This window comes from Choloepus didactylus, chromosome 3, assembly GCF_015220235.1.
Source record: "Choloepus didactylus isolate mChoDid1 chromosome 3, mChoDid1.pri, whole genome shotgun sequence".
NCBI classification, from domain to species: Eukaryota; Metazoa; Chordata; class Mammalia; order Pilosa; family Megalonychidae; genus Choloepus; species Choloepus didactylus.
Window position 1 is genome coordinate 610,420 of NC_051309.1, and position 22,859 is coordinate 633,278.

At 47.2% G+C, this 22,859-nt stretch overlaps 1 protein-coding gene across 5 annotated transcripts in view; it reads left to right on the plus strand.

Moving 5' to 3' along the window:
- PCGF3 (polycomb group ring finger 3) overlaps positions 1-22,859 on the plus strand; it is a 118,249-nt gene that overhangs the window by 36,791 nt on the left and 58,599 nt on the right. For all 5 annotated transcript variants that reach the window (XM_037829222.1, XM_037829220.1, XM_037829223.1 and 2 more), the window contains one exon: positions 4,958-5,013. In XM_037829222.1, coding sequence (XP_037685150.1) covers positions 4,958-5,013 — 56 coding nt within the window. The remainder of the gene's footprint in view (positions 1-4,957; positions 5,014-22,859) is intronic.

Here is a 22,859-nt window from a genome sequence, read left to right on the forward strand (position 1 = left end):
GAGGCCGTGTGTGTGTTGGGTGTTTTACTTGTAAAATTGGGAAACATCGTGAACGCAGGAGAGCACGAAAACAGGTCCAGGTTAAAGGTCCCTTCGGATGCCCCAGGCCCCGAAGACCCTCCTTCCGGAGCTGTGGGTGCCGGCTCCTTCCGAGCAGCGAGTGAGCTGCTCCTCCAGCCTGCGCGTGGCTCCTCCCGGCACCCCGGCTTCGGCGAGTCCGTGTCCGAGCGGGGCCGCAGCCACCTCCCCCGCCCTGTCCTGGAGTGACGCCTGCCGGGCCCCTGCTCTCCCTCCTCCTCGGCGCTGCTGGGTCTGCGCTTGTTGCCGTTTGGGGCCCCCGACGGTTCTCAGTGCGTCCTCCTCGTCAGGAGTGCGGGCGGCCACCAGCTGCCAGCCGTCCGGGCTGCCTCGTCGCGTCACTTACACACCTGGGTCGTTTTCCTTTGGGCTTTTTGTTTACTTGTTTTGCTTTGGTGACGTTCTTTCATGTTCTGGCGCTAACTTGGCCGGCTTGGCGCCGTGTTTTCTGTCCTGGGGTGTGGCAGCGGCGCTGATGGGAAGGACTTCCTGGCTGTGACGCTGAGAGGAGGAGATAGCAGGAGGCGTTCAGCCAAGTAGGGCAGAGGGGGAGGTGAGGGGACAGGTGAGGAGACAGATGAGGAGGGACGAGAAGGAGCTGAGGTGAGGAGGCAAGGCGGTCTGCGGCCAGGCTCGGAGGACATGGGAACCGCCCCCCATGGCCAGCCCAGGTGCAATGGCTGCCCTGAGTCCCCACGGCCGCCGGCCTGCAGGATGGCTCCTTTCCCTCGGGCTTGTCTTCTGGGCTCCCCCAGGGCTGGGCTGGCCATCGGCCTGCACGTCTCCAACCCAGCTCAGCCCCCTGGCTTGACCTTGTCCCAACGCTGGGCCTTGCGGTGACACAGGGTTCCTGCCCGTGCTTCATCCCAGCCATTTCTGGCCCTGTCCTTTGGCCCTGACCCCACTGCCCACAGGTCATGTGGTGCCACAGGAGAACAGACTCTCCTTCCTGGTGTCCCACTGGGAGGGGCGGCCGTGGTTTACTCTGCTTGGCTTCAGCCACTTGGACTTCAGAACTCGGCAGGCAGGTGGCGATCAGGGTCGGCCGCAGGGCGAGGGTCCCACACGCAGGTTCCGAGGGTCCCACACGCAGGCTCCTGACCAGGCACCGTTGCTCCATGAGTGCGGGAAGAGGTGGGTGTGAAGGCCCTGGAGACAGCCCTGCTTCCAGGTGGCTTGGGATCTGCAGACAGGCTGCTGCTGTCCCGCCCCCACTCTGGGAAGCCACGGGCCAGGTGCGGCCAGTCGAGGGGACCTCAGGGGCAGGCTCCACCGGCTGCCGGTCCTCCCACCCCACTTCCTGGGGCCTCCTCCTCCACTTGGGCTCCCCGGGGCACCTGGCCAGGTGAGCACGGCTGGTGTTGACCACCAGTGGACATGGTTGCTGCACTCCCAGCTGCCGAGCCCAGCGTCCTGATGGTCAGTCGTGAGGAGCTGGGCAGAAAACTAAAGGGTGATGGGTAGTAGAGGTGCCAAAGGGAGGCACGTGTAATGCAGGTGAACATGGTTATCTACGCAGACAGGTAGACACCAGGTGCAGGTCACGAGCTGGAACGTACCTCTCCTTGTGGGCAGCAGTTGGGAGGCTTAGTCAGTTTGCCACTTCGCAGCCTGGACTGGAGGGGCTCATCCAGCGTCACCACTGGGAACCTTCAAGTGTGACGTCCACCAGCCCGTGAAGGTGCTCGTGGGAAAGATCACCTGATGCTAGGACCTAGTCACCACGGTGTGCCGCTGTGTGCCCGTGGGCAGGTGCCTGCCGTGTGCCCGTGAGTGCCTGTGTGCCCGTGGGCGGGTGCCTGCTCTGTGCCCGTGGGTGCCTGCTGTGTGTCCTTGGGTGCCTGCTGTGTGCCTGTTAGTGCCTGCTGTGTGCCCGTGGGTGCCTGCTCTGTGCCCGTGAGTGCCTGTGTGCCCGTGGGTGCCTGCTCTGTGCCCGTGAGTGCCTGTGTGCCCGTGGGTGGGTGCCTGCCGTGTGCCCGTGAGTGCCTGTGTGCCCGTGGGCGGGTGCCTGCCGTGTGCCCGTGAGTGCCTGTGTGCCCGTGGGCGGGTGCCTGCCGTGTGCCCGTGAGTGCCTGTGTGCCCGTGGGTGCCTGCTGTGTGCCCGTGGGTGCCTGCTGTGTGCCCGTGAGTGCCTGCTGTGTGCTCGTGGACACCTGCTGTGTGCCGATGGACGCCTGCTGTGTGCCCGTGAGTGCCTGTGTGCCCGTGGGTGGGTGCCTGCTCTGTGCCCGTGGGGGCCTGTGTGCCCGTGGGTGGGTGCCTGCTCTGTGCCCGTGAGTGCCTGTGTGCCCGTGGGTGCCTGTCGTGTGCCCGTGAGTGCCTGTTTGCCCGTGGGCGGGTGCCTGCCGTGTGCCCGTGAGTGCCTGTGTGCCCGTGGGTGCCTGCTGTGTGCCCGTGGGTGCCTGCTGTGTGCCCGTGAGTGCCTGCTGTGTGCTCGTGGACACCTGCTGTGTGCCCATGGACGCCTGCTGTGTGCCCATGGACGCCTGCTGTGTGCCCATGAGTGCCTGTGTGCCCGTGGGTGTGTGCCTGCTCTGTGCCCGTGGGGGCCTGTGTGCCCGTGGGTGGGTGCCTGCTCTGTGCCCGTGGACTCCTGCTGTGTGCCCGTGGACGCCTGCTGTGTACCCGTGGGTGCCTGCTGTGTGCCTGTTAGTGCCTGCTCTGTGCCCGTGGGGGCCTGTGTGCCCGTGGGTGGGGGCCTGCTCTGTGCCCGTGGGTGCCTGCTGTGTGCCTGTGGACGCCTGCTGTGTGCCCTTGGGTGCCTGCTGTGTGCCTGTTAGTGCCTGCTGTGTGCCCGTGGATGCCTGCTGTGTGCCCTTGGGTGCCTGCTGTGTGCCCGTGGGTGCCTGTGTGCCCGTGGGTGGGTGCCTGCTCTGTGCCCGTGGACGCCTGCTGTGTGCCCGTGGATGCCTGCTGTGTACCCGTGGGTGCCTGCTGTGTGCCTGTTAGTGCCTGCTCTGTGCCCGTGGGCACCTGCTGTGTGCCCGTGGACGCCTGCTGTGTGCCCGTGGGTGCCTGCTGTGTGCCTGTTAGTGCCTGCTGTGTGCCCGTGGACGCCTGCTGTGTACCTGTGGACGCCTGCTGTGTACCTGTGGACGCCTGCTGTGTGCCTGTTAGTGCCTGCTGTGTGCCCGTGGGCGCCTGCTCTGTGCCCGTGGGCGCCTGCTGTGTGCCCGTGGGTGCCTGCTCTGTGCCCGTGGGTGCCTGCTGTGTGCCTGTTAGTGCCTGCTGTGTGCCCGTGGACGCCTGCTGTGTACCTGTGGACGCCTGCTGTGTGCCTGTTAGTGCCTGCTGTGTGCCCATGGGCGCCTGCTGTGTGCCCGTGGGTGCCTGCTCTGTGCCCGTGAGTGCCTGTGTGCCCGTGGGTGGGTGCCTGCTGTGTACCCGTGGATGCCTGCTGTGTGCCCGTGGACGCCTGCTGTGTGCCTGTTAGTGCCTGCTGTGTGCCCGTGGGCGCCTGCTGTGTGCCCGTGGGTGCCTGCTCTGTGCCCGTGAGTGCCTGTGTGCCCGTGGGTGGGTGCCTGCTGTGTACCCGTGGATGCCTGCTGTGTGCCCGTGGGTGCCTGCTGTGTGCCCGTGGATGCCTGCTGTGTGCCCGTGGGTGCCTGCTGTGTGCCCGTGGGTGCCTGCTGTGTGCCCGTGGACACCTGCTGTGTGCCCGTGGGTGCCTGTGTGCCCGTTAGTGCCTGCTGTGTGCCCGTGGACGCCTGCTGTGTGCCCGTGGACGCCTGCTGTGTGCCCGTGGACGCCTGCTGTGTGCCCGTGGACGCCTGCTGTGTGCCCGTGGACGCCTGCTGTGTGCCCGTGGGTGCCTGCTGTGTGCCTGTTAGTGCCTGCTGTGTGCCTGTTAGTGCCTGCTGTGTGCCTGTGGGCACCTGCTGTGTGCCTGTGGGCGCCTGCTGTGTGCCTGTTAGTGCCTGCTGTGTGCCCGTGGACGCCTGCTGTGTGCCCGTGGACGCCTGCTGTGTGCCCGTGGGTGCCTGCTGTGTGCCCGTGGACGCCTGCTGTGTGCTTGTGGACACCTGCTGTGTGCCCGTGGACGCCTGCTGTGTGCCTGTTAGTGCCTGCTGTGTGCCCGTGGGCACCTGCTGTGTGCTCGTGGACACCTACTGTGTGCCCGTGGACACCTGCTGTGTGCCTGTTAGTGCCTGCTGTGTGCCCGTGGGCACCTGCTGTGTGCCTGTGGGTGCCTGCTGTGTGCCTGTTAGTGCCTGCTGTGTGCCTTCTGGTGCCTACACATGCTGGGCACCATGACCAGTTCTTACAACTACCCTCCTGTAAATTTTGTGAGAGATAATAATTTGCCAATCAAAAGGTTTGTGTTTTCTTAAGCAGTTTTATTGAGGTGTAGTCACATATACAATTTATTGTAACAGTTTTTTTCCACCGATTGGTTTTTAGAAATTAAAATTAATTAGGAAATTAAGAAACTCTTAGCACTCTTTACCCCCAAAAAGAAAACAATTATTTAAACATTACTGTAATTTGTGTTTGAAAAAAGCAAACCTGAGTTAAGAAATATATTTGAAATACTATGCATATGTAAGTTTTTCAGAAAATCTTTGTAAATACCTTGGTGAGACCACCAGGAGGGCCTGATCTTACGGCCTTTCTTTACAGTGTTTGGAAGCATTAAAGGAAAGTTTTTGTCCAGTGGAAATCTGAGGAGGACCCCAGGACGCCCCAGAGAGCAGGGGGTCGGGGGTGGTCTGGGCGAGCCTGAGGCCGGCACGTGTGGACGGGTGTGAAGGGCGTTGGCACCGAAAGTGACAGTCTTAATTTGTGATTCTGAGTCTCTGATATTGTTAAATGGAAAATGTGCAAGAAGTATAGATTTGGTGCTTCTAGCTAATTTCACCTATTTTGTTCTTTTTGCCAGTCATGACAGAACCATGCAAGACATTGTGTACAAGCTGGTGCCGGGCCTCCAAGAAGGTGAGTCTCGGTATGTCCACCCTGCACCGCGGTTCTCGCACAGCCTCCCACGGCCCGTGTCCCATGTGCGGCCCATGTCTCAGACTAGCTTCTCTCTCTTCTGGCACTGCCACCGTTGTGCTTATCCCCCTCCTTAACTCGTCCGCATCTTACTTGCTGGCTTGTTCTACTGTCTTTCCAGGAGTCATAGATTTCGCTTTCACTTCATTCAGCACAGATGGCCTACGTGTTTGGGATGGCCAGTCGTTGTTTGGGCTTTGGGGACACAGTGGTGAACTGGACGCCGCCCCTTCTGGGAGGGCCGAGTGGGCCCTGGGGAGCCCCCACGGCTGCCCCCGCGCCCCAGGCCCTGCTACCACCTGCCCTCAGCCAGGCCGTTCCCCTCCTGCCCACGGACTGCGGGGGCTTGGCAGCCCCTTGCTTCGCCAGCACGTTGTCAGAGCCAGCAGCCTGATGCCTGAATAAACGTTTACTTGTTTCAAAGTCACCTCTGAGTTAGAAAGACTCAGTGCAAATTTCCTGGAAGTGGAAGTAAACACGTAGGCCCTCCAGGATGCCCTCGGGTGTGAATGCTGAAGCTGTTGTCCCCGTCCTTGTGTGCAGAGAGGAGAGGAGGGGTCTTAGCATTCTCCCCGAGAGTCAGAACTGGCTGCCGTACCTGTCCTGTTGGTGAAACATAGAGGCTTTCATAGTGCATTAGATCAGCAGGTTAGTGCAAGTATTTTAAACATACAAATGTGGACAGATCATGTGAGGGATTCCCAGGTACTTCTGCCAGCAGTCGGCTCGCGGTCCGTCCCGTTTCACCTGCTTCTTCCCACGCAATTTCATCTTTAAATATGTCCAGATGTATTCCACCAAAAATAACCACAGTGCCTTTATAACGCCCAAAAAAATGTAATTCCCTAGCATCAAATATCCAGCAGACTTGAAATTTCTGGTTGTCTCATAAACACCATGATTTTGCTTTGTTTTCTGTTTTAATCAGGATCCCACCGGGTCTGCAGTTGGGGATGACTTACATCTCCCAAGTCCCCTCCACGTCCCCCCACATCTCTGCCCCCTCCCCCCACTTTTTGCTTTTTTTTTACTGGTGTGTTTGTCCTGTAGAGTTCCCCAAGTGTGGATTTTTCTGATGCATTCCCTGTAAATTGGTGAGACACGTGTTTGGATCTAGAGGCCTGATGAGATCCTGGCAGCCTGCTTTGTAGCTGCCCCTTGCGGCAGTGGGCACGTCTGAGCGTCTCTCGGTGCTCAGAGCCGACGTCCGTCAGAGGTGGCCGCGTGTGCGTGCCAGCCCCTCCCTGCCTCACTCACTCGCTGGGCCAGCTTCACTCTCGGCGTCCCCTGGGTTCCGTTTATAGTGGAGAGAGAGAAGCAAAGCGTGAGTCTTTCCTCTTACCTTTTTTCAAAGTAAGGAGTTGGTTTGCTGGCATCCCCAGCAGTGATCAGTCAGGTAGACTCAGACACCCTGTAGGTGTTTTCAGTTCAGTGCACTCACCCTTTGTGAAGCGCGTGTTACCTGTTCTCCGCCATCGAGCGCCTCTTCCTCCCGAGGCCTGGTGGGTTTGGAAGGTTCCCAGGCTCATCTTGCACTTCCTGCCCCCGATGCAGAGTCAGCCTCTTCTCCAGGGCGCCCCTGGCTTCTGTTCGTGCAGTGGTGCTTCGAGACAGCAGTGTGGGTGCTTGGGTGCCCCTGACAACTTTTCTAAGAGAGCTTTTGTGCAAAGAAGTTAGCAAAATTATACACCAGGAGTGCTCCGTATCTTATCTTGTCGTCGCAGCCAACTGATGCGATAGCTGTTGGCTCCACTTTAAAGTTGAGGAAATGGAGAGTCGGAGGGAGGAGGGAACTTCTCCAAATCCAAACATGTGGCAAACCCAAGACAGAGCTCCGGATGGCTCCTGACGGGTGCCCTGCGGACACGCTCTTCTCCCCCGCCTGCGGGTCGTCTGTCTGGGCCTCTCAACATGCAGCCGTCTGTGCCGTCTGGAAAGAGTGTTGTAAACATGAAACCCTTAACAGCCTGGCTCTTCCTGAGGAAGATGGTCTGGTTTTCTTTGTTACTTTCTTTGTTGTGCATCAACCACAGACACTGTTCCTGGACCTCCAGATAACTGAAACACCTTTTACCATGACCGTGTCGGGCTCGGAAGAAGAGTCCCCCTGTGAGATTGCAGGCTCGCCGAGAATAACACAGCCGTCGGCCCATCTGCTGACTTCTCTTTGCGGCCGCTGTAGAACTTTGACTTTTCCTTCCTGTCCCCACTTTGGATTTGAGATTTCATGTGGCACATCAGTTGTGTGTCATTCGGTAGCTTCTCTTACGTTTTTCTAGGGAAATGAGAACCCATAGCTTTCTGGGTCAGGTGTGTTGCTGGCTGACAGTTTTTCTACTCCTTTGTAGATAACACCTATTTTCAGTAAAGGGATTGCTTTAGTTTTTTAGTTGTTTGTTGTTTCTTTTTACATTTATGATTTTAAAAAACTTGTTTTCACAGAGGCAACATCTTTATCTATAAAATGTATCTAATTATCCATTTTCAACCTACATGGATTTCAACACCACTTCTCCTTTTCATTTACTTCACAAATCTTCCTGCGATGTCCGCACCTTCTCCCCTTCACTTGGCAGTGCACCTTGGAGACGGTCATTGGTTGTCATGCTCTCCTCTATCCTCTTGTTGTCAGAGAGGCTTGCTTTCTGCTTATCTATCCAGCCCTCCACTGCTGGATATTTAAGTTGTTTTTTATCTGTTACTTAAAAAAAAAAACATACACTGAATATCCTTTTACATACGTTTGTGAGTATGAATAAATATGTCTGTTGGTTTTTTTCTGGAAGTAGAATTGCTGGACCAAAAGGCATCTGCATTTTAATTTCTGTTTCTTGTTTCATCGCACTGGCCAGAGCTGGAGTCAGAAAACTAGAGCCCACAGGTCACATCTAACCCACTGCCTGTCTCTATGCGGCTCACAAACTAAGAATGGTTTTTACAGTTTTAAATAGTTGAAAATCAGAAGAAGAGTAGTATATTGTGATATGTAAAAATTGTTTGAAATTGAAATTTCACTGTCTGTAAATGAAGTTTTATTGAAACACAACCATGCTTGTTTGTTAATGCGTTACCCTGCACTGCTTTCACAACACGGGCACCCTCAGAACATCCAGCAACACAGCCAAAACTCAGCAGCGTTTCGAGGGCCATGCACACCACCACTGCACACCTTTAGTGGCAAAACAGGAAGAGAGCAGTGGACTTCAGATGTCGCACTTGTAAGGCACAGAGAAGTATAGATTATTTTGTCATGGAATTAGATGGCAGAGCACTGTGCTTATTGTGAGTGACCGTAACTGAGCCAGAGGAAGACGATATATGTTGACACTACCAGGCCAAACACGCCTCAGTATCCCAGACTCAGGGGAAGCAACATCAGCAAATAAAGAATGAAAATGAGGCTGCAGTTGCAGAAAGTTCCGGATGGGCTTCTTTGTTACGCCAGACAAGTAAAGGCATCAACTGATGGTGAGTTGATTAAAATCATGTATGATAGCAGCAACTGAAAATAAGCTTGTTTGAGACCATTAGCATTTGGCTGAGAACAGTTTCTTAAAGAGTTGACATTGGAAACAATGTCAATAAGTTGATTAAAAGACAAGGCAAATGATTTCAAGCAGTTCCTCTTGCGTCTTACATCCCGAGTACTGCTCGGTTACTGTTGTTTATTCAGGGAGCCAATGCCAAGTTCACAGTGACTGAAGACTCAGCCCCCATGAATAGTCTGTGTGGCAGGTGAGCATCTTTTCAAAGAAGTTGAGAAAAACACTAACTCAGTACCAGCTGAAATAGAATCTGCTAAGATTATTACAACCAATGGTGGTAGAAATATGTGTAAGTCAGAAAAGTCCTTAGTTGGACAAATTTACAAAAATTTTGAAAAAGTAGGCGTTTAAAGCTTCATTGATGTCTGAAGTTCATTGGGTTATTTGTTGGCAGAAACTGCAGAAAATACTTGACTCGTGTTGTGAATCAGCAGTGTCAGTGGCAGACTTCGCCCTCTCATGGGCCTTGACCTCATGGTTTCCATGGGTTTTTGTCAGAATTAGAAGCAGAATATCCTGACTTGCCTTACCACACAATATTTCGATGTCTTAGCAGTGGTAAAAATTGCTCATGATTTTTTTGAGCTAAGGGGAGGGGATTGAAATTTTTCTGAACGAGAAGAGCCACCTTTAACCACTATTGTCAAACACTAAATGGCTTTGGAAATTAGCTTTACTGAAGATCTGTTAATTTTTCTCAATGAATTCAACCTAAAGTCATAAGGCAAAACAGTGCTTATGAGAAGCTCTCATTGTGGTAAAGTCATTTTAATGACAACTAACGTTTGAGCTGCAAGTAATGCCAGGCTGCTTTATACACTTCCTGTGCTGTCAGCAGCTAAAATAAGAAAGATCTCTGTTCCCACACACATTTGCAGTGGGTATATTTTCTGAGCGTGAGCTACCGTTGCAGCAGTTCTTTTTGGACCTTAATGCAAGTGCAAAGAAGTTTTCATATTTCAGAATCCTTCAACTGTGCAATTGAGAAACTTCCACCCAATCTCCATTTAGAAGTGACTAATCTGCAGTTTAATGGCATGCTAAACCATCCAGAGAAGAACATAATAGAATTCCATAAGTGCCTTCTCAGCAACAAGATGCACAAATAAAATTCACACGCTCATGGGTTGGTGTCACTACTTCTGTGCAAAAGACCTTTTCAAGGTGAAACACGTAAAATCTCATTACAGAAGAGCATCAAGAGATGAACAGTTGCAATCAGTGCTGATAAAAGGGAGCACTAGCCTTCAACCCCATTAGGGGTCAACCCCAAAAGAGGGTTCCGTTCTTCTCACTAGTGGACCTGTGGTATGAAAAGCTGTACTTTATTATTACTATAGTTTGAATTTTGTCAGTAAAAAATGTGTGGAAATGTCTTATCTCCTGTTACGTAAGTGCCGATGCAGTAATTTGCCACTTAGCCTTTACAGCCTGTGCCAGTTTGGATGTATTATGGCCCCCAAATGCCATTATCTTTGTAGTTTTGTGGGGCAGAAGTTTTTGTGCTGGTTGGATTTGCTTGGAATGTGCCCCACCCAGCTGTGGGTAATGATTTTGATGAGATGTTCCCATGGAGGTGTGGCCCCACCCATTTGGGGTGGGCCTTGATCAGTGGAGCTATATAAATGAGCTGACTCAAAGAGAGGAAACGGAGTGCAGCTGGGAGTGATGTTTTGAAGAGGAGCAGATTTGCTAGAGAGGAACATCCTGGGAGAAAGCTGTTTTGAGGCCGGAGCTTTGGAGCAGACGCCAGCTGCCTTCCCAGCTAGCAGAGGTTTTCCGGGCGCCATTGGCCATCCTCCGGTGAAGGTACCCAATTGCTGAGGTGTTACCTTGGACGTTTTGTGGCCTTAAGACTGTAACTGTGTAGCAAAATAAACCCCCATTTTATAAAAGCCTATGCATCTCTGGTGTTTTGCATTCTCCAGCATTAGCAAACTAGAACACTGTGTAACCAAATAAACCCCCTTTTATGAAAGCCAGTCCATCTCTGGTGTTTTGCATTCCAGCATCATTAGCAAACTAGAACAGATTTTGGTACTGGAAGTGGGGTGCTGCTGAGTTTGCAAATACCAAACATTTTGGAATGGCTTTTTAAATGGATAAGGGGAAGATTCTGGAAGAACTGTGAGGAGCTTGATAGAAAAGGCCTAAAATGCTTTGAAGAGACTAGAAATACGGACTCTAAAGATACTTCTGATGAGACCTTGAGCAGAAATGATGAACATGTTGTTGCAAACTGGAAGAAAGGCGATCCTTGCTTTAAAGTGGCAGAGAACTTGCCAAAATTGAGTCCTGGTGTCCGATGGAAGGAATAATTTGAAGGCGACAAGCTGGGGTACTTGGCTGATGAGATTTCAAAACGAAAAGTTGTAGATATAGCATGGCTTCTCCTTGCAGCTTATAGTAAAATGTGAGAAGACGGAGATAAGCTGAGAACTGAACTCTTGGTTTCAAGGAAACCAGAAATTGATGGCCTGAAAAACTCTGGGCTTCCAGGGGATGGAACCTCAGAAGCTATAGCCCAACGTGAGGATTTAACCAATCATGGAACCCAGCCACCATTTCAGTACAAGACAGGATTGGAGATGGAATTATTCAGAAAGGATTTGTGGAAAGTCCTATTGTCTGACGGCTTTGACCCCAGTGTGCTTCATGCGAAACCCACAGAATTTTTGCAAGATCTTTATAGACAGAGCCGCTGCCGGTTTGGACTGGAGGAGACAGACAAGGAACATACTGAAGGAAAAATTTCTTCGAAGACAGAGCCATGGAGGTTGAGGTCTGGAGTCAAGAGGTCTCGGGCTGGGAGAGTGGAGTGGCCCACACGCATGGAAAGGGTGAGTGCGCCCTGGAGGTCGAGGAGAGCCTGGCCGCCACCCTACTGTTCTGAAGGGGGTTGAGCATGTGCCCTGGAGATGGAAGGGAATCCAGGTGCTGCCCCGATGTTTGTGGAGGGTGGGGCCGAGAAGGTGGTCTCCCCAGTGTGTGGATATGTTGGAGCACTCACCCAAGCATTTGGAGAGGAAAGGGCTGCCACAAAGGCCCTTCGGAAGGGTTGGACTCCCGCTCTCTCAAGCCCCGAAGATGGAACGTTGTTCTGTAAATGACCCTTAGACTTTGAAATCGAATGGAATTTGTCCTGTGGGTTTTAGGAATTGTTTTGGTCCCTTAAACCCTGTTTTCCTTACTGTTTCTCCTTAGGCAGTAGGAATGTTTATCCTATGACTGTCCCTCCTTTATGTATTGGAAGTACATAACTTGTTCTAAGTTTCACAGATCCACAGCTAAAGAATTATGCCCTAGAACTGACCACACCTGTAATTGCTTTTGATGGGACCTTGTACTTAACTGTTGTTACTGAAATGATTTAAGTTTCTGTGATATTATGATGGGATGAATGTATTTTGTATATAAAAAGATAATGTTTCTCTGGGGTCCATGGGGTAGAATGTACCGGTTTGTATGTATTATGTCCCCCAGAAAAAGCCATGTTCTCTGATGCAGTCTTGTGGGGGCAGACATATTAGTGGGGATTAAGTTGGAACGTTTGCATTAGGTTGTTTCCATGGAAATGTGCCCCACACAACTGTAGGTGATAACTCTGATTGGATAATTTCCACGGATGTGTGGCCCTGCCCATTCAGTGTGTGCCTTGATTGGTTCACTGGAGCACTATATAAGCTCAGACAGAAGGAGCAAGCTACTATAGCCAAGAGGGACACTTTGAAGAATGCACAGGAGCTGAGAGAGGAGCTACAGATGAGAGACAGTTTGAAGATGGCCATTGGAAGCAGACTCTTGCTCTGGAGAAGCTGAGAGAGGACAAATATCCCAAGTGCAACTGAGAGTGACATTTTTGAGGAACTGCAGTCTAGAGAGGAACATCCTGGGAGAAAGCTATTTTGAAACCAGAACTTTGGATCAGACACCAGCCACATGCCCTCCCAGCTAACAGAGGTTTTCTGGACATCATTGGCCATCCTCCAGTGAAGGTACCCTATTGTTGCTGCATTACCTTGGACACTTTATGGCCTTAAGACTGTAACTGTGTGACCAAATAAACCCCCTTTTATAAAAGCCAATCCATTTCTGGTGTTTTGCAGTCTGACAGCATTAGCAAACTAGAACATAGCCTCAGGTAGTTACTACCTGGCTCTTTGCAGAAAGCATTTGCAATGCTTGGGAGTAAACCTCCACTCCACTGTCAGACGGAGGAAGAGAGAATGGGCATTCTTGCTTTGTTCCTGATCTCAGGAAGCGTTCGGTCTTTCACCAAAGAGTGTATTATTAGCTGTGGGTGTTTCATGGATACTGTTCTCCAGGCTGAGAAATCTCTCTGCCATCTCTAGTTTGCTGAGAGTTTTTATCAGGAACGGGTGCTGAATTTTGTCACAGGATTTTTCTGTATCTGTTGACATGATCACGTGGTTTCTTTTCCTGTATGTTAATATAGTGAATTACATCCATGGGTTCAAAGCCCAGCCCAGTGTTCCTATTTATGAGCCCTTCTGCTCTGCCTTGTACCGTCGGAGTTCTCACAGCATCCCATTTGTACCAGTACCATAACTTTTTATGTTTTTACCAAAAAAATGAGATCATGCTATGTTTGTATTATTAAGTCATCTGTCTTTTTCGTAGTGTATTTTGGTACTTATTACATGTCCATAAATATAGATCTGCATCATTGTTAATAGCCACATAGTATTCCATTGCATAAATGACCCTAAACTCCTGTCCTGTCCTAGGATAACAAAAATACTGGATTTATCTTGTGTGTCACCTCTTTCAGTAGTGGATGGTAGTGCATCTCTTGAGAGGAATTCTGAGGCTCACTGAACCTCACCTGGGATGCACCCTGGGCAGTTGGCTGTTCTGCTTGATGAGCCCCTGTTGTGGGACATTTAGCATTTAAGTTGTTCCTGGTTTTTCAAGGAATATCTGGATTTGTATCTCTATTCACTTATCTGGCTAGTTCCTTAGGATAGATTACTAGGAGTAGAATGTTTTGATCAATGGTTAAATTTAACATTTTCTTAAATATATTGCCAAATTACCTTTCTGAAGAGCTATGCCAGTTAATATTTATATCTGCAATGTTTATACCTGAAATTGAGTAATATTGTTTTCAATCCTTTCTCATTCTGATAGATGAAAAGTAAAGGAAACGGGAACTGAAATGAGGCATTTGAAGCTGAATCATTTTCCCCGTGTTGAGATGGGAACTACATCTCATGCACTGAGCAATGGGGTTTTTGGGTAGAGGCTGCACCCCTTTCCGGGATCTGGTGGGAACAGCCCTCACAATCCAGGAGCACATTTCACTCCTTCATCCCTGAGCTGCCTTCTAGATGATTATTTGAAAGAAGTGTTCCTTTTCAAGCTAATCCCAAATTTTCGAGACTTACGAAGAAGCATTTTGCCATATTTGGTTCCAACAGTTCATCCTCACTCTCGATTTGGCCTCATTCCTCTACTTGAGTCTGAGGTGCGTAACCGTGTGCATTTTCCACTCAAGCAGACGTGTTTTCCCTGAGTGCATCACCGTGTGCATTTATGCATTTCTCGTGCGCAGGTGTTTGTGCAGCTGTTTCGGTCAGGTACGTGACCATAATGTGGTCCTGCCTCTCACGGAGTTTCCAGTCTGGCAGGGAAGATAAACGTGGAGACAAAAAGTGCAACAAGGCAGTCCTCGATCAACTACATATACGTTACTTTTGATGGAGCAATTTATAGGTTATTGGTTGGAGCTCCTTGGTCTTTAAATGTTGGTCCCAAGCAGCGGTAGTTTTTTATTTTGCTTTGCTTTTTGGGTGTGAGCCTTAAGTCTCCCTGGTGGAGCCATTTGGTAAAGAAAGCTAGTAGGGCTTCTGGTCAACCAAGGTAGCATCTAGGATGATCCAGGGTGCCATTCCCCCACAGAATAATATCTAGCAAAAACCGGCAGAGCCATCTTCCTCAAAACTACAGAAAGTAGTTGAAGGGCTGCAGTAATGGGGTGAGTGCCAAGTCAAGAAAACCCAGGTTTAAAAATGGTAGGAGAAGTTGATGGCCCTCTTGCTGGCCCCTGCCCCAGGCCCTCCCTAGCATGGTGTGGAGCAACCAGCCCCAGCCCGTGAGCTCACTGTGGGTGCCTGGTCCTGCTCCAGAGGGAGCAGTGAACCCCTTGGTCACACTGCTGTACCTGTAGGTTAAGGCCAGTCTGTTGGGTGGCAGCCTCGAAGACTGGAAACAGGAAATACCTCTTGGGCTTGCCCTCCATGTACTAGCCCTCAAGGCAGAAGCAGTTTGCAGAAACAATTAAGTTGAAGCACTCTGGGGCAAAGGATTACCTGCAATATCATACAATAGAGCACCAGGAGGAGCAGAAAGTCTGTTTCCTAGGGAGTAGAGGAGGCATTTGAATTCCTGTAAATGGGAATTTCTGAGGCCACAAGCAAGCACAAGATGCAGGCTCAGTCAAGACAGAGTGCCCTGCACTTCACATTGGCCTCAGGCTGATAGGGCTAAACTTTAGCATCAGCCAGCATAAAGCCAACTTAATTTGCAAAGAATGAAAGGTATTTGTTGCATTGGTTTGTTTTTGTTAGCTCCTAGCACATGAGGAAATCTCTGTTATATTACTAGATGGATACCAACTTAAGGCACAGACAGTTCAGGGACTAAATCCCAGAGTTAATCCTATAAAATATGAAAATACGTATTATGCTACAGAAGATTACAAGACAAAGAAACAGGAAATGATAGCTCACCCAAAGGAACAAGATAAAAATCCAGAAACCATTAGCAAAGAAGACCAGACATTGAACATAACAGAGATTAAAAAAATAATTCTCAGTATACTCAAGGAAATAATAGGAAACACAAAGAAAGAACTACAGGAAGTCAGGAAAACAATGAATGAACAATATGAGAAACTCAATAAAGAGATAGAATTTTTAAAAAGGAACCGAAGAGAAGTACTGCAGTTGAAGACCATAACTAAAATGAGAAATTCCTTAGAGGGTTTCAATAGCAGATTGGAGCTGATAGAAGGAAAAAAAATCAGTGAACTTGAAGACAAGACAATTGAAATGAACCAGGAGCAGAAAGTAAAAAGAATTTTTAAAAGTGGACAGAACCTAAGAGAACTGTGGGAAGCCATCAAGCATAACTAGTATATGCTTTATGGGAGTTTGAGAAGGAGAGAAAGGGGCAGAAGGAATAGTCAAAGAAATAATGGAAGGAAACGTCCCAAATTTAAAGAAAGACTTGATATGGACAGGGAAGTAGCCCAATGAACTCCAAACAGGATAAATTTGAACAGAATCAAGCCCAGGCACATTATAATCAAACTGTCTAATGTCAAGGAAGAGGAAAGATTCATGAAAGGAATAAGAGAAAGCAACATGTTATGTACAAGGGAATCCCGATATGATCGTGTTGATTCTTTCAGTGAAAACCATGGAGCCAGGAAGACAGAGGTAAGAAATATTTAAAGTGCAGAAAGAAAACAATTGCCAACCAAGAATTTTATATTTGGCGAGACTCTCTTTCAAAAAATGAGGGAGGCAGGAAGACGATGGCGGCATAGAGAGGAGTGGAAACTAGTTTGTCCCCCTGGAACAACTAATAAACAACCAGGAACAATTAGTAAGTAATCTGGAATAACTGCAGGGGGAACAAACATGACTGTCCACTCATCATACACCACCTGAAATTGGGAGGTATGCCCAAGATCACAGTGTAAAATCTGTAAGTAAAAACGGTGGATCCAAGCCAGGAGTCTCCTCCTCCCATGGTCTGAACTGCAAAGCCTCATGGTGCTAGAGAGCAGCTCTCTCCCAGGAAGCAAATATAGCTCAGCTTAGCTCCACCTGGGGTTTGAACTAACAAACGTGCACTTCTCAATATAATATACAAATCCCCAACAAGCAGACAGAGGCTTTTGGTGACGACTGAACTCGGAGAGCCAGAGGGTGGCCGTGGACTGGCCCTGAAGGGGGCTTTCTGTCCCTGTTTCAGCTCAGTGGAGAAAGCCTCAGCCATTTTCAGTTCCCAGCGTTCTGACCAAGACAAGGGTGGAAATAGCATGGGCAGAGTCTATTCAAATGTAAATGACCTTGTCCTAGGTGTATATCTTCCTAAGAGGGAAGAAGATGGGGCCCAGCTCTACTACCTGCCTTCCATTCAGAACAAGACCCCAGAACCTGGAGAAAAACAGCCATGGGCCACACCTCCTTACACCAGTCAGGAGCTACACGCTGACAGGTGCCACCTGCTGGGCAGAAAAGCACAGTGACTTGAGGCCTCACAGGGTGTGTCAGTGTTCTAAGACACACACTCAGGGAAACCTGATACTGAATAGTTCTTCATTCTGGGACCAGAGCCCGTTTTGGTCTGGGAAAACCTGATTGGGGTAACCAAGGAAACCAGATGCCTAGACAACAGAAAACTACAACCTACACTGAGAAAAACGAAGTTATGGCCCAGTCAAAGGAACAAACTAACACTTCAGCTGAGATGCAGGAATCGAAACAGCTAATGCTAAATCAATTCAAAAAGTTTAGGGAAGAAATTGATAGTTCAAAAAAACAACTGGCAGAATCTATGGAAATGAAAGGCACAACACAAGAGATGAAAGATACAATGGAGACATGTGACAGCAGATCTCAAGAGGGAGAAGAAAACACTCAGGAACCGGAGAACAAGACACACAAAAGAACAGATAGAGAAAAGAGTGGAAAATATGAGCAACGTCTCCATGAACTTAAGGACAAAATGAATCGCAGGAATGTACGTGTCATGAATGTCCCAGAAGGAGAAGAGAAGGGAAAATGAGCAAAAGCAATAATAGAGGAAATAGTCACTGAAATTTCCCGTCTCTTACGAAAGGCATAAAACTACAGATCCAAGAAGCGCAGCGTACCCCAAACAGAATAGATCTGAATAGGCCTACGCCAAGACACTTAATAATCAGATTATCAAACGTCAAAGAAAGAGAGAATCCTGAAAGCAGCAAGAGAAAAGTGATCCATCACATACAAAGGAAAGTTAATAAGACTATGTGTGGATTTCTCAATAGAAACCATGGAGGCAAGAAGGAAGTGGGGTGATATATTTAAGGTACTGAAAGAGAAAAACCATCAACCAAGAATCCTATATACAGCAAAACTGTCCTTCAAATATGAGGGAGAGTTTAAAATATTCTCTGACAGACAATGACAGAGTTTGTGAACAAGATTCCTGCTCTACAGGAAACACCAAAGGAAGCACTGCAGACAGAAAGGAAAAGACAGGAGTGAGAGGTTTGGAAAACAATTCTAGGAGATAGTAGCACAGCAATGTAAGTACAATGAACAAAGATGACTGAGAATATGGTTGAAAGAGGAAGGCTGGGACCACGTGGGACATCAGAACAAAAGACAAACGATAAAGACTGGGACTGTGTAACTCAGGGAAACCTAGGGTGCTCAAGATTGTAATAAAAGGTATAAATATGTTTTTACATGAGGTGGAACAAATGAATGTCAACATTGCAAGGTGTTAAAAATAGGGTGGGATTGGGGGGAAAATACAATGAATGCAAACCAGAGACTATAATTAACAGAAACATTGTATTATGCTTCCTTTAATACAACAAAGGCAATATACCAAAGCTAAATGCATATGGAGGGGACATAGGGGAAGGGTATGGGACTCCTGGCATTGGTGATGTTGTCTGACTCTTTACTCTAGTTTAACGCTATCTTTCCTTTCGTTGCTTTCTAGCTGTCATGTTTTTTTTTCTCTCTCTCTTTTTTCTTTCTCTTTTGTCTCTCTGCCTTCTTTGACTCTTCCTTCTCCTTTGTGGAAGAAATGGAGATGTCCTTATATAGATAATGGCAATGGTGCTGAATACATAAATACGTGACTATATGGGGAACCAATGATTGTTTACTTAGGATGGAATGTGTGGTGTGTGAACAAAACCATCTTAAAAAAAATGAGTTGATGACTTCCATATGAGAACAAGGGAAGAGATATCTATTTGGTACAGGATCTAAATTTTCTAAATGGTACAACTCTACAGTCGATTTGTTCAAACACCACAATTGCATGGAACTTTGAAGAGAAGGTGAGATACGGTAGGTTAGTATAGGCTGGAGTGAAATAGTGACACATCCCAGAGTAATTTGGGCAGATAATAAAAAATATATTTACAGCCTCCCCCTCCCCAGCCCCGAGGATCTGGGGGAAGGTGCGGATGTGTTGGACATCCTCACCTGGACTGGTGTTGATGTTGTCACAAGCATTGGGACTGGCGGTTTGATGTGCTGAGCCCTCGATCATGGGACTTGCCCTTATGAAGCTCGTTACTGCAAAGGAGAGTCTAAACTTGCATGTAATTGTGCCTAAGAGTCTCCCCCCGAGTGCCTCTTTGTTGCTCAGATGTGGCCCTCTCTCTCTCTAACTGAGCCATCTCGACAGGTGCACTCGCTGCCCTCCCCCCTACGTGGGACCCGACTCCCAGGGGTGTGAAATCTCCTGGCAACGCCGAAGTATGACTCCTGGGGATGAATGTGGACCCGGCATCGTGGGACTGAGAGTATCTTCTTGACCAAAAGGGGGATGCAAAATGAGACGAAATAGTTTCAGTGGCTGAGACATTTCACATGGAGTCGAGAGGTCACTCTGGTGGACATTCTTATGCACTATACAGATAACACCTCTTAGGCTTTAATGTATTGGAATAGCTAGAAGTAAATACCTGAAATTACCAAACTCCAACCCAGCAGTCTGGACTCCTGAAGACAATTATATAATAATGTAGATTACAAGGGGTGACAGTGTGATTGTGAAGACCTTGTGGATCACACCCCCTTTAGTGTATGGATGAGTAGAAAAATGGGGATAAAAACTAAAGGACAAATGGGGTGGGATGGGGGGATGATTTGGGTATTCTTTTTTTCACTTTTATTTTTTATTCTTGTTCTGGTTCTTTCTGATGTAAGGAAAATGTTCAGAGATAGATTGTGGTGATGAACGCATAACTATGTTATCATACTGTGGACAGAGGATTGTATACCATGGATGATAGTATGGTGTGTGAATGTATTTCAGTAAAACTGAATTTAATAAAAAAAATGGGTTGATGAAGAAAACTTGAGGGCACTATAATGAATGAAATAAGACAGACATATAAGGACAAATATTGCAGCATCTCACTGATATAACTAATTATAATATATAAACTCATAGACATGAAATATAAGTTACCAGGATATAGAATGAGACTAAGAATAGGGAGTGGTTGCTTATTATGAGCTGAATGTTCAACTAGGGTGAACTTAAACATTTGGAAATGACAGGGGTGATGGTAGCATGTTGTGAGAATAACTAACAGTGCTGAATAGTGTGTTAAGGTAGTGGAAAGGGTAAGCTCAGAGTCACATATGTCACCAGAAGGAAAGTTGGAGGTTAAAAAATGGGAATGTATAAAACAGTGAATCCTGTGGTAGACAATGTCCATGATTAACTGTACAAATATTAGAAATCTCTCTCACGAACTAGAACAAATGTATGACACTATAACTAGAAGTTAATAATAGAGGGGCATACAGGAAAAAAAATACCTATTGCAAACTGTGCTACAGTTAGTAGTATTTTAACATTCTTTCATTAACAGTAACAAATGTACTATGCCAAAACTATAATCAGTAATATAAGGGGGGTGGTTAAGGGATGGGAGGATTTGAGTTTCCTTTTTTTGTCTTTATTTCTTTTCTGGAGTAATGAAAATGTTCTAAAAATTGAAAAAAAACTTGTGGTGATGGATGCACAGGTGTATGATGGTTCAATGGGCAACTGATCATACACTTTGGTTCTCTGGATAATTGTATGGTATGTCAACAATCTCAATTTTAAAAAAAATGAGGGGAGAGGTTATTCATACCCAGAGAAACAAAAGGTGAGGGAATTTGTCACCACTGGACCTGCCCTACAAGCAATGCTGAAGGGACTTCTTCAGACTGAAAGGAAAGGACAATGGACAGTGGATCAAAGCATCATAAAGAAATAAAGACCCGCAGTAAAAGTGACCACATGGGTAATTATAAGTGCTGGTACTATTGTATTGTATTTTTTGGTATGGAACTCAGCTTTCTCCTTCTTTCAGGTTCTAAAATGCACATGCCAAAAAATGCACATGATAAAACTTTGGTTTTGAACATAGTAGAGACGTAGATTGTTACAAATGCGACAGAAAGGTGGGACCGAAGGGTATAGGACAGTGTACGTGTGCAGTTGAATTCAAGTTGGTATCAGATAACTGTGATTGTTATAGATGTTGAATTTAAGCCCCATGGTAACCACAAATAAAATGTATGAAAAACATATACAGAAAGAAATGAGATGGAATTCAAAATGATACATACAAAAACACAAGTCAGCATGAAAGTAGGCATTAATAGAAGAACTGAGGAGCAAAAAAAGTATAAGACTAACAAAGACCAAATAGCAAAAGGGCAGACGAAAGTCCTGCATTATCAGTAGTCACTTTAAAGGTAAATGGATTAATTTCTCCACTCAAAAGGCAGAGAATGACAGAGTGGATAAAAAAGCCTGGTCCAATAGACTAATCTTAAATTCAAGGACACAAGTAGGTTGAAATTGAAAGGATGAGGAAAAAATATACCTACAGGTAGGAACCCAAAGAGAGCTGGGGCCGCTACAATAATAGCAGGCCAAATAGACTTTAAGTCAAAAACTGTAACAAGGGACAACCAAGTTCATTATATATTGATAAAGGAGTCAATCCAACAAGAAGACGATTTAACAGTTATAAATATATATACACCTGACAGGAGAGCTCCAAAATATATGAAGCAAGTATGGACAGATTTGAGGGAGAAGGAGGGTTCTACATTCATAGTAGGAGACTTCAGTACACTACTTTCATAACAGAACATCTGAACAGAACATCAAGAGGGAAACAGAAGACTTGGACGATACGATAAACCAACTAGACCTGACAGACGTATATGGAACGCTTTACCCAACAGCAGAATATACATTCACCTCAAGTACCCATGGATCATTCTCCAGGATAGACTTATATCTTAGGTCACAAAACAAGTCTTAATAAATTCAAAAATATTGAAATTATACACTAATTCTCCACACAATAGTATGAAGCCAGAAATCAATAACAGGGAGAAATGGAAAATTCACAAATATGTGGAAATTAAACAGCCTACTCTTAAACAACCAAAGTTTCAAAGAAGCAATCACAAAGGAAACTAGGAAATATCTTGAGGCAAATGAAACAAAAAACATACTAATACTTATAGGATGCAGCAAAGGCTACTGAGAAGGAAACTTATAACTTGAAATGCTTACATTAAAAAAGAAGAGCGAGGTAAGAGTGATTGTGCAGGAGTAAGTACCTTCAGTATCCCAGTCACCAAAGAGTAGGAATTAGGAAGTTCAGTAGACTCATCTAAGAAGCATAGCAGATACTGAGCGGGGCTTCGTGGACTCCAGTTCATAGATGAGTGCAAGGGGACCACGAGAAGATCCAGTGGTGCTGGAGTGACCTTTGCCCTATGAACTCTCAAAAATAAGCGCTATCCATTCACAAAAGAGAAGCTCTACACTGAGGAGAAGCCTCTGGGAGTAGAATCTGCATTGAGCACAGTGGTGATTGCAGTGAGAAAGGAAACTGTGTTGGGTGAAGGGGGGCAGGGGACAGAGCCAGCAGGTACCAGAAAGGGTGTGTTTTAAACCCTTGGTGAAACTGACAGAAGAGGGAGTTCTAGAGCCATGAATTAAGAAAACTTTTAAGGAGCCACCTTTCCTTTTAAAAATAAAGGAAAGTTCATCTTGATCGAACATGATGTGGTAAAATCATGTACAATGTTATTATAAGAAAAAAGGAGACCAATAGTGGCTCAGTGGTCAAAGAAGACATGCTCACAAAGCAGATGAAAAGTAAAAGCAATGTATTTTAAAGAAAAAGCTGTAGAAGCTATAAAAGAACAATATAAAATAAGATTATTAAAGGAAAAGAAACATCTTTTAAAGCTAACGGAACTTGGAATGGAATTCAAAATGAAAAGAGAAAAATATTTTAGCATTTAAGACTGAACTAGAAATAACGTTAAGAACAAATAAAGGCTATAGAAAATGCCTTAAGAGAAACAGAAGAGGCAAAGGAAGATTTTTTTTATTATTTCGAAAGAAAGGAAAAAAAGATTTAAAAGGATTTGAGAGAAAGTGATA